General features: G+C 55.0%; 1 protein-coding gene across 2 annotated transcripts; it reads right to left on the bottom strand.

Moving 5' to 3' along the window:
* Window positions 1-3,399: 3,399 nt before the first annotated feature.
* Window positions 3,400-10,593, bottom strand: FOSB (FosB proto-oncogene, AP-1 transcription factor subunit). Of its 2 annotated transcripts, XM_054463692.2 has the most exons (5): window positions 9,880-10,593; window positions 7,641-7,961; window positions 7,289-7,396; window positions 5,873-6,028; window positions 3,400-5,732 (listed from the first exon to the last, which is right to left on the bottom strand). In XM_054463692.2, the coding sequence occupies exons 1-5, from the start codon at window positions 10,003-10,005 to the stop codon at window positions 5,730-5,732; spliced, it is 714 nt and encodes a 237-aa protein (XP_054319667.2). In that variant the 5' UTR covers window positions 10,006-10,593; the 3' UTR covers window positions 3,400-5,729. The 2 variants fall into 2 exon arrangements, with proteins under 2 accessions (XP_054319667.2, XP_054319666.2); XM_054463691.2 differs by having other exon boundaries at window positions 3,400-6,028.
* Between the last annotated feature and the right edge of the window lie 353 nt (window positions 10,594-10,946).

The raw sequence follows: 10,946 nt of genomic DNA, 5'->3' as shown, positions 1-10,946 counted from the left end.
ATGGTAGCAAGTGTCCTAACTTTTCTTTATCGAACCGGACTTATTTTGCTTGTTCCCCTGGAGGCGCTTCTCCAGCCTGCACCTGGAGAGGCCGCTGCGGCCATCCGCATCGCAAACTATATTCTCTGTCACTCCGATCTCTGACTGTCGTTACTTATTTCCCCCTCCGGAGTATCAAAAATCACTCCAAAAGATGGAGAAAAACTCATCTACACAGTTCTGGGATATTGGCAGTTAGGAAATTATCCTAGATCTCTCCTCTTCAATTGCTTACTCATTCAGTCATTTGCTCACTCATTTATTTAATCACGCATGCAGTGATTAATCAGTCAAATACTTGCCCATTTGTTCATCTGTCATTCACTCATCAAACAAGCATTTGCTGAGAACGCAGCGGTGGTGACAGCCCTGGCCTTGGTCTCCTGGTGCAGTCAGCCCAGTGGGGGAGACAAACATTAAGCCGTCATATAATTACACACTTAATTAACAACTACAAAGGGGATAACGGCTGCAAAGGAAATAGAAAAGTGAGGCCCTCTCATAAGGAGAGCTGAGCTGGTAGGGTGTCACGGGAACATTAGGGCAGACACTTGAAGGATGAGAGGGGGGAATATTATGGGATATCGAGGGATCAGGATGACCCCAATAAAGATGATGGGGGTAATGATAATTGCACCGTCACTCTGCACTTAGCGCTAGCATGCACAAGCCTTGCAACTCCTCTTAACAGCCCCCATTCTACAGATGAGGAAATGGAGGCTCAGGGAGATGAAGTCTCTTGCCCAAGGCAACCCAGCCTTTTTTCTTTTTTCTCTCTCTTTCTTTCCTTTTTTTTTTTTTTTTTTTAATTTTACTTTAAAAACTGCTCCTTGTAGAGCAGAGTTAACTCATAGGCAGTGTCTTTTTTCTTTTCTTTTCTTTTCTTTTTTTGAGACAGGGTCTTACTCTGTCACCGAAAGTGGAGTGCAGCGGTACGATCATAGCTCACTGCAGCCTCAAACTTCCAGGCTCAAGCAATCCTCCCACCTCAGCCTCCTGAGTAGCTGGGACCACAGGTGCATGCCACTACTCCCAGCCTCACTCGGACCACTTGGCCCATGCTATTTATTACTGCCCTGTATTTTCCTTCCCAAGCCGGCTGATCACCAAGCCCCAACTGTCCTGCCTCCCGAATGTCTCCTGAATCCTTCCCCTCCTGTCTGTCCCATGTCCCTGGCCCTGTTCTGGGCTCCTCCTCACCCCACCCTGCAGGGTCCTCACCCCACTTCCTCCCTGGTCTCCTGCTCAGTCTCACTCCTCTCCCTTCCAGTCACCCTCAGTCTGGGGCCAGAGGGGTCTTTCCTAAATCACAAACCTGCCCCTGCCCCTCTCATGTTCAAAACCTGCAATAGCTCCCCAGTGCCCTGAAGAAAAGATCTAAACTCCTTAGCCTGGGAATGTCATTATAACCTGCAGAATCTGGTCTCTACTAACCCCTCTCTACACACTCGTGGTTCCAGTTTCCACGAATCTCTAAGTTTTCTCTCTCTTTTTTTTTTTTTTTAAGACGGAGTCTCGCTCTGTTGCCCAGGCTGGAGTGCAGTGGCGCAATCTCAGCCCACTGCAATGTCCACTTTCCAGGTTCAAGCGATTCTCCTGCCTCAGCCTCCCGAGTAGCTGGGATCACAGGTGCCCACCATCACGCCTGGCTAATTTATTGTTTTTTGTTGTTGTTGTTGTTTTTTAGTAGAGACAGGGTTTCGCCACGTTGGCCAGGCTGGTCTTGAACTCCTGACCTCAGGTGATCCACCCACCTCGGCCTCCCAAAGTGCTGGGATTACAGGCGTGAGCCATCGCACCTGACCCTCTAAGCGTTCTCAATGTATCAAGCCTTCTCCCCACCAACAGATCTTTGGCTGTGCTATTTTCTTGGCCTCGGCCTTTTTCTAGTTCTTTCTATACTCTCTATCCTCCTCTAGGACTCAGCTCAGCTGTCCCCTTCTCCAGGAAGTTTTTCCCGACTCCCAGTCCAAGCTAGGTGTCCCTGCTGTGCTTCCCTAGCCCCATGGGCTTCCCAAACCCAATCCACTTTAGGTTGTCCCTGACTGGCAACGGTGTGTGTCCCCCAATGGACTGTGAGCCCCAGGAGGGCAAGACCTGAGGCTCAGTCCCTATAGTGCCCCCAACTCCCAGCACAGTTGGGTAGGTGCTTAGCACATTTTTTTGAGTGAATTAATAAATGGGTTCCACCACGACAAATTCCCTTGCTTATTGATTTACCAAAGCGTCTGAGCGACCCCTAGACCCTCACCTCAATTCCCAGAGGACTTGCTGTTATGCAAATAAGAGACGGCTAGGATTTTGCGATGGGGATGGCTCCACTCTATCTGTAAACAAAAAAATGGTCATATATGTGCTTCGGTCGGTCTTGGGTTGGCCCCAATAGTGGTCATATGGAAAACAAAAGGAAACACATCTTCAGTGTAAAATAATCGTCTTTTTGTAGTTGCAGTTTGTAAAAAATCCAAGATGACTCCTCATTCCTAGCCTGAGTGGTCTTTAGTAGTTTGCTGTGCAAGTTTCTCAAGATCCTCTTTTTTTTTTTTCTCAACATAGTGAGATGGGTTGGGGTTGGGGGGTGTCTCACTATGTTGCCCCAGGCTGGTCTCGAACTCCTAGCCTCCTACCTCAGCCTCCGAAAGAGCTGGGATTACAAGTTCGAGCCACTGTGCACAGCCCATTAAGCTTCTTCTGTGTATAGTTTATCTCCTTAGCGTCTGTTTTTAACCCATAGAGCATACAAGCTCCATCACTAGACCTCTGTGACCCCACACCTGCAGGCTAACCTTCTGACCCCTTACTTTTTTTTTTTTTTTTTTTTTTTTGACAGAGTTTCACTCTGTCACCCAGGCTGGAGTGCAGTGGTGCGATCCTGGATCACTGCAACTTCCACCTCCTAGGTTAAAGCGATTCTCCTGCTTCAACCTCCCAAGTAGCTGGGATTACAGGCGTGCACCACCACACCAGGCTAATTTTTGTATTTTTTGTAGAGACAGGGTTTCACCATCTTGGCAAGGCTGGTCTCAAACTCCTGACCTCAAGTGATCCGCCCATTTTGGTCTCCCAAAATGCTGGGATTACAGGCGTGAGCCACGGCGCCCGGCTGTGGCCCCTTACTTTTTCTAGTAGGAGGTACTGCCTGTGCGTACAGGAAGTCCTCCTGACTGTCTGCCTTTTATCCTGCTGTAGACCCATTGACTAGAAGGAGTTCCTGCATAGGTGTGTGTCTGTGTGCGTGTGTGCATGTGTGTATGATCTCTGTGTGTGTGTAGTGCTTCGACAATCTAACCTAACCCTCTCTTACTAAAAGGAAGCCAGGCAATGGGTGTTAGGAGGAAATAAACACTGTAGCCTGGCGAATGCGTTTTTAAGAGCTTTTTATTGGCAACAGTGCAGAACCAAGGGGAGAGGGGACGGCCCATCGCCAATCTGCCCCAGACCCCCGGGGTCAGGTGCAAAATACAAAAACAGAACCACAAATACAGCATGGGGTGGGGGGGTCAGGGATTCATTGAATTGTGGTTGGCAGGGGCAAGCCCTGCTCACGCTCTCACACTCGCACCCAGAATTGTCAAAGATACAGATTGTAAAAATCTACGATCCCTCAGGCTTACTCACAAAAAATAAAATCTCATGTCCCCAACGAACCCAGAGTCAGACGACAGCTGGAGCATCGGCAGGGACAGTCAGAAAGGAGACAAGTGAAAACGGTCAGATGGACACAGGCGGAGGAGAAAAGACAGAGGGAGAGAGACCATCAGGAACAATCAGAGGGGTCGAGACGATCAGAAAAGGGTCAGCCCGAGAGAGGCTGAGCCAGAGTTTCTAGAAGCAGTTTCCAATTCAACGGCTTGCTTTGAGGGCCAACGTGACCTAGGCCGAGGCTGCAGAAGCGCTCACACACTCACGCGCACGCACACACACACATCCATATATAATATATTTACTTATACATAATAGATATAATTGCCTTTCGGAAACCAGGAAAGGGATAAATAGCTACGGAATGGGTCTGGGATCAGGACGGGAGACGCGCGACAAGGGGCACGTGGAATGTTTTTCATGCAGCACGGATGGAGGGCGGCGTGGTCCACCCCCCGATATTAAAAAATATAAATTTGCCTCATAAAGAAATCCTCATGAGATGAAGCGCAGGGAACGGCGGGGTGGGAGAGCCAAAACCAGGGTCGGGGCTGGGGGGACTCGGGCATGGAATCATGAGATTCCAACCCCTTGAGTCTGCCAGTCCAAAAATATTGGGGGTTTGGGGGTACCAAAGCCTCAGCTCTGAAATCTTCTCCAGAAAAATGTCACAACCCCTCACTCCCTTCCTAGAGAGGATGTGAGGGGCCAAGGGGTGGGAGAAGTTGGCGTCCTAGGCTGGGGATTGGTCGGGGGACCTTAAAGAAAAAGGCCAGGGCTGACGGTCCTGAGGAGAGAGAGAGAGGCCACGTGGATGGAGGACTGTCACCCCCTTCTCGGTTCTGTCACCCCCTTGAGTCTAACTCACTGTTGAGGGGAGGAAGAAGGAGGATGGACGGAAGGGAGACCGAGGAAAGGCTTTCGGGAGTGGGGGCATTATCCCTCCAGAGGGGTGCTGCCCCACCCAGCTGCACCCCACAATCTGGCCAACTCATTTCACAGTATAAATCACTCCAGCAGGACAGCATCACAGCACCCCCTGCTGCCTGAAATCAGAGCGGCCCAACGAGGAAGGCCAGGTGGGTCGGCTGGCAGCGGGCAGGGTCTTGGGATAACACTGTCATCAGAAACAGGGCTGGGGGCTTATTTCGGGGTAGGGAGCCTTAGGAGGCCAGAAATTCCAATCAGAGCCAGTTTTTCTGGGAGGGAGTGGCTAGACAGTCAAGGAAGGACGTTCACATTTCAAAAGAAGTCTGGTGGGGGGATGAGATTATTCTAGGGGGGCATCGAATTCCCTTTAAGGGGGGGCTCACTTCTGCCCAGAGTAAAGAGGATCTCACCCCATGGAAATGTGGGATCGATAAGCTAAGGTCGGGAGTGCAGGGGAAACCAACCTAGGCACCCCCAAAAAAGGGTGGGTGTGGGAGACATTGGGTGGGGGGTGGCATTTTTCCTTGTTGAGCCTCTCTGGAGAGGACTCCAGCCCACCTCACAGCCTACCTCCCACCCCCGTCCCTTCATCCTCACACAGGACTGCCCGAAGGTGGGCGTCACCCCACCCCCCTCCCCACCCATCCCCAGAGCTTGGGTTGACGTCAGAGAGCCAACAGGCAGCTGGGGGTGTCCATCCCCTTCCCACCCCCTGTCCCCAAAGTCACCAGCTCTCCGGCCTCGCCGGGGCACAGAAACAAGAGGCAGGACAAAACACAAGGAATCCTCCTGTCCGATGGCAGTGGCGCAGTGGCCGCAGAGGGTCAGACGGAGGAGCCAGGGAGGCCGCACACCCACTTTGTCTCTTCCCCTCTCTCTCCTCCTTCTCCTCCTCCTCCTCCTCTTCCAAGTCTCTCTCCCCCGTGTGTTTGTTTGTTTTGTGTGTCTAAAGAGTTCACAGAGCGAGGAGGGAGGGCGAGTTCAGGGGATCGGAAGGCTGGTCACTGCCGCTGGTGCGTTGGGCGCCGGCGAACGCGGAGACCTCCGGGCAGGTGAGGACAAACGAAGAAGTGTACGAAGGGTTAACAACGGGGAAGGGGTCGCCGAGGACTTGAACTTCACTGTGTGTAAAGAGAGAAGCCGTCAGGTTGGGGGGTGCGTCTTGGCTGGTCTGGAAGGGCAGGGGCGGTGGTGGCGGGGGCGGCAGCAGCCAGCTGAAGCCATCTTCCTTAGCCGGTGCTGAGCCCGGCAAATCTCTCACCTCCGCCAGCGGGCCCGGCCCGGGCCCCTCTTCGTAGGGAATCTTGCAGCCCGGTTTGTGGGCCACCAGCACAAACTCCAGACGTTCCTTCTCCTTTTGGAGCTCGGCGATCTCCGACTCCAGCTCTGCTTTTTCTTCCTCCAACTGATCTGTCTCCTGAGGCCAGGGAGGCCAGGTCACAGAAGAGAGAGGAAGGAGAAAAAAGCATGTCAGTGACCGGGAAACTCGGGTCATGGCTCCCTTGGACTTGCTGCTGGAAGGCAGCCCCGGGCTGAGAAAAAACACCTCCTGAGATGGAGTCCTGGTGGCCATGGGAGTTGGGGCAAGGGACCTGCCTTCCAGGAGCCTCAGTTTCCCCCATCTGTCCAAAGGATGGTACGGAAGGGGCCAGGTTTATGGGGAAGTTTCTGGTGTGCAGGAGGCACTCAGAGGTTTGTTGAATGAATGAACAATCGTTATGTGGTTGGTTTTGTTTTGCTTTTGAGACAGAGTCTCGCTCTGTCCCCCAGGCTGGAGTGCAATGGTGCAATCATGGCTCACTGCAGCCTGGACCTCCTGGGCTCAAGCGATCCTCCCACCAAAGTCTCCATAGTAGCTGGGACCACAGTGGTGTGCACCACCATGCCCAGCTAATTTTTCTCTTTTTTTTTTTGGTAGAGACAAGTCCTCCGTATGTTTCCCAGGCTGGTCTCAAACTCCTGGGCTCGAGCAATCCTCCTGCCTTGGCCTCTCAAAGTGCTGGGATCACAGGCATGAGCCACTGTTATGTGTTTTTAATGTGTTCCCTTCTATTACCCCTCCCTCTCTACCTCCCAGGGAAGAGATAAAGTAGAGAAGGAAAGTTGACAATTCCCTTGTTCCCTCAAGGAGTAACAGCTCACCCTGCAGGCATCCAGCAGGGAACTCTCAGACCAAGGGAGGAGGTAGGAAGGGAGTGGGTTTTGGGGGATGCCACCAGCACCAGGAGAGCTGTAGGTGGCTAGGACAGGAGGTGGAATAATTTCATTTCACAGGCTTTCCAGAGTGTTACGGGTAGAAAGAGCCCAGGAGATTTGATGAGGGTTTGCAGAGATGGAGAAACTGAGGCAAAATGGGTTGTTACTTGCTGAAGACCACATGGGAGAAATGATGGGAGAGCCCCTCTCCCCAGGGGCCCCATGTGGCCCCTCGGGATGAAATGAAGGCTAGGAGAGTAGTGCGTGGGGTCAGGAAATGGGGGGGACCAGGAGTTGACTTAAGTCCATGGGGGTCTGTGTTTGTGCCCTGGGCTACCCCGTCTGGCCACACCAGTACCTAGTTCCATGTGTGGAACGTCTAGTTCTCAACCCAGGATAAGGGTACAGGTGGAGAGGGGGCAGAGAATGGGGAGAGAGCTCCCCTCAGCATCCCCTCTCCCACCCCAGGGCCTGTCCTCACCGCCTGGAGTCGGTCGGTCAGCTCTCTCCGCCGGTTCCTGCATTTAGCTGCTGCTAGTTTATTTCGTTCCCGGCGCACCCTTCGCTTCTCCTCTTCCTCTGGGGTGAGCTGAGTCAGGGAGATAGAGACAATGAGATTTGGGGATACAGCACTCCTCCACCCATCCCGAACCTCTACTTCTTTCAGAACCCCCAAGAGCCAAAAAACAAGCCTCCAGTCCTCGTTCGAGTAGCAAGGATCTTGGGGTTTCTGTAACACTGAGGCCTTAGTGGAGCCCCCCTCCATTCACAAGAAACTTCCTGCCTCTCTTGCTTCCCCCGACCCAGGCCAAGTTCTGATGTCCCTTACTCACCGTCTCCTCTCGGGGTCTCCTAGGCCGGGCTCGGGCTGGGCGGGCAGGCCCAGGCCCACTGGTAGTTCCGCTGGTGGAAGGCCCACCACTGCCACTCGCTCCGCCACTGTTGTAGCCACTCATGCCTGGCGTGGAGTAGCTGGTTCCCGGCATGTCGTAGGGGTCGACGACCGGGGGCTGGGAGGCCAGTGGCTGCCCCTGGGACTGGGCCATGGAAGAGATGAGGGTGGGTTGCACAAGCCACTGGAGGTCCTGGCTGGTTGTGATCGCGGTGACCGTGGGCACGAAGGAACCGGGCATTTCCCCGAGACCGGCGCACTCCTACGGGGTGACACATACACACACAGGCGTAGACACACAAACAAAGACACCGACACACACACACCCAACACACATAACACACACCGACCCCGTGAGTGAGCACAGGGTGAGCGAGTGTGGATGTGTGTGTCACAGGGAAAAAGCCACAACACCCACCCTTCCACTACACCGTGACGCAGTGGTTAATGAGAGGATTTCTGCTCAACTGGCTTCTACCTCCTCCTTCTTCCTCGGGGAAAGGTTGCACGGTTCCAGCGGGTGGTGAATCACACCCCGGGTTGGTGACTCTTAGGTGTGGGGGGTGGAGAGGAGGCTGGACACAGCCGGGTGACAGAACCCCCGGGACGGAGCCACAGCCACACACACAGCCACAACACCCCACCCCCACCCCAGAGGCAAGGGGAGGGAGAAGGAGAGGCCTTAGGCCAAGCCTTCCTCTACACTCACACACACACACCCCCCCCTCTGCGCGAGGTCCCATGCAGGGGCGGGGGTCCCAGTCAAAAGGGTGTTTGGGGAACGGGCCTAGGAGTTTAGAACAACGTTTCAAGTTACTGTCTCTTTTCAGAGTGAGACTGACGAGTGACAGTTTAGGATGAACGGACAGGTAGAGAAAAGTAACCACTGGGGCTCTCTCAGATGTCGAGGAGGGGGAATGGTGCGGGACCTGAGCCCCCAAGCCTCAGCAGCGCTCATCTCCCCCCTCCCGTAAATGGACTCCTGGAACTGCTCTGAAGGCTTAACTACTCTCTCGGGGGGCGTGGTGAGGGAAGGGCTGGCTCGTCGACCAATCAGAGTCCTGGGAACCCGGAGGGGGCGGAGCTCCTGGAGACCACCTGGCTGGTTGCCCTTCGGTTCGCGGTTCTAGTCCTGTCTTGGGACACACCGGAGGAACCGGGCATGAGGAGCAGAGGGAGTGGGAATGTGTCTGTGTGTGCCTGGAGAAGAGGGGACAGCCACCGTATCTCTCCAAGAAACGCCGGCACACAAGCAGACATCCCCTGCTCCTGAGAGCCCAGGGACCAGATCCCGGTAAGGGCCTCGCAGATCCATTGGGTCGCAGAGAGCCGCTCTTGTCACGACAGGGATCCCCTCCCTCTGCCTCTAGAGGCGCGGAAAAGAGACCCAGCCGGCAAGGAACCACGGGTTCCGGGGACAAAGAGGGGGAAGGAAAATGCACCCTACAAATAGGAAGGGAAAGCTGATTGGCCAAAGCGTGCGCCCCGGCGGCCAATCGAAACGCCGGGCTGCCCCCTCCCTTAGCAACGTGGCCCCGGCGTTCCAAAATAGAACGCTCCCGGGACGTCAGGGGCGGGGCGGACGAAGGGGGCGCCGCGCGCCGTGCGTGCCCCGCGTCAGACGGAGGATTCCAGCGCGTCAGCCGTTACGCACGGGTCCCCCGTTACGTCTCCGCGCAGGAGGCGGAGGCAGCGCGGCTGAGGGTTCGAGGCCCCTCTTCCCGATGGGTGGAGGGCGACCCGGCACCGAAGTGGGCGCTCCGAAGGAGGAGGAAAGGAAAAGAGACTACTGGAAGCTTCCCCGGGATTTCCCCCACCTGCCTAACTGCGCTAGCTTCAGGTCTGGGACCCGAGCAGGGGGCAGTCCCGGGGCCGGGCCAGCTCAAAGTTCTCAGCCCCGCTACCGCATACACGTTGCACTGAGCGGCGCATTACCCACCCCACCCCCACCCCGCCCCAAAGCCTACCCTCCCTGCCGCGTTCCCTCCTTGCGCTCCACGCACGCAACCAATTGCAAACATCTCCCGACTCTTTGCAGTTTGCAAAGTGCGCTGTGAGCCTTTTCCATCTCAGATCTAGGGTTCTGATGCGTCTTTATGTGGGGGTTGGGGGTTATTCTTTTCACCCTTGACTTAAAAAATAAAACCTACAAAGCAGCACCCCTACTATCAAAAACTTACCTGGGAGGCGGCGGCGGTGGGTGGACTGCCGAAGGAGTCCACCGAAGACAGATATTGAGACTCGGCAGAGGGTGAGGAGCTGCACCGGGAGCCGGAGTCGTAGTCTCCGGGGAAAGCCTGAAACATTTCCCTGGGCACAGGGGGGCCCCTGTGACCACGCTGAGGTCGCCGGGAAGCCAAGGCTATGGCCGGGTTGGGGAAGTAAGGTGCGAGTCCGGGGTGAGCCGTGGGAGTCCCGGGTGAGCTGAGGGAGTCCTCAAAGTACGCTGTCCGGGGAAGCTCGGGGAAGGAGCAACGTCCCGTTCCAACAATGGCAAAGTTTCTGTGCAGTCTTCCTGCGGTGCCCAGGCCCCCACAGGATGCCGCTGTACCTCCTGAAAGTGCAGGCTCCGTAGGACCCAGGGGCGAGGGAGGGGTTGCTCCCCCAGGGGCAGAAAGCGCTGTCCCGCTGTACAGAATCAGCTTCAGCTACGGTCTCCTCCACGCGTTCGGCGGGTCCCACGGGGGGAGGGGAGTAATAAAGAAGACGAAAAAAGTAAGTCGGTCCTCCAAAAGAAAATGAAGAAATATCTAGAAGAATCTTTCCAAAAACTTTCTCCCCGGAAAAAAAGATTAACGAAATTTCATAACCCCCAAGAAGAACCACAATAATCAAGTTTCCAAGTCTTGGTTCCGCGTGTCCCTGCCGTGGCCGTAGCTCTGAGTCTTATGAATGAAGCACAGACCCGCCAGCCTGTATTTATATGCCCGGGACCCGCCCCCCTGCTTACGTCACCCGCCCCTTGCTGGACAAACTTCCCCAAATCTCCGGCCCCGCCAAATCGAGTCCCGCACTGTCCAGCAAGAGGTCTGTTCTAGACTCGATCTGGTCACTTGCATGACCCTCGGGGCCCTGGGGGTCTCGGGGGTTGCGTTCCGGGCCACTCGGCAGGTGGGGATCCCGGCCCCGCCTTCCCGGAGTTCCTGTGACGCAATTAGCCATATAAGGAGCTCGGCCGGCGCGGCGGAGTGTTTGTTTGGTATCCTAGCAATGACGTCAGAGGGAATCCCTCGCTCGCTCGCTCGCG

Source organism: Pongo pygmaeus, chromosome 20 (assembly GCF_028885625.2).
Source record: "Pongo pygmaeus isolate AG05252 chromosome 20, NHGRI_mPonPyg2-v2.0_pri, whole genome shotgun sequence".
NCBI classification, from domain to species: domain Eukaryota; kingdom Metazoa; phylum Chordata; class Mammalia; order Primates; family Hominidae; genus Pongo; species Pongo pygmaeus.
This window is presented reverse-complemented; position numbering and strand designations above follow the sequence as displayed.

Coding starts and splice junctions, on each gene's coding strand:
- FOSB (XM_054463691.2), bottom strand. CDS start 10,005: ATGTTTCAGGCTTTCCCCGGAGACTACGACTCCGGCTCCCGGTGCAGC. Junction 7,962..9,879: donor CCACCGCCGCCGCCTCCCAG/GTAAGTTTTTGA, acceptor GTCACCCCGTAG/GAGTGCGCCGGTCTCGGGGA. Junction 7,397..7,640: donor GGAGACCCCGAGAGGAGACG/GTGAGTAAGGGA, acceptor TCCCTGACTCAG/CTCACCCCAGAGGAAGAGGA.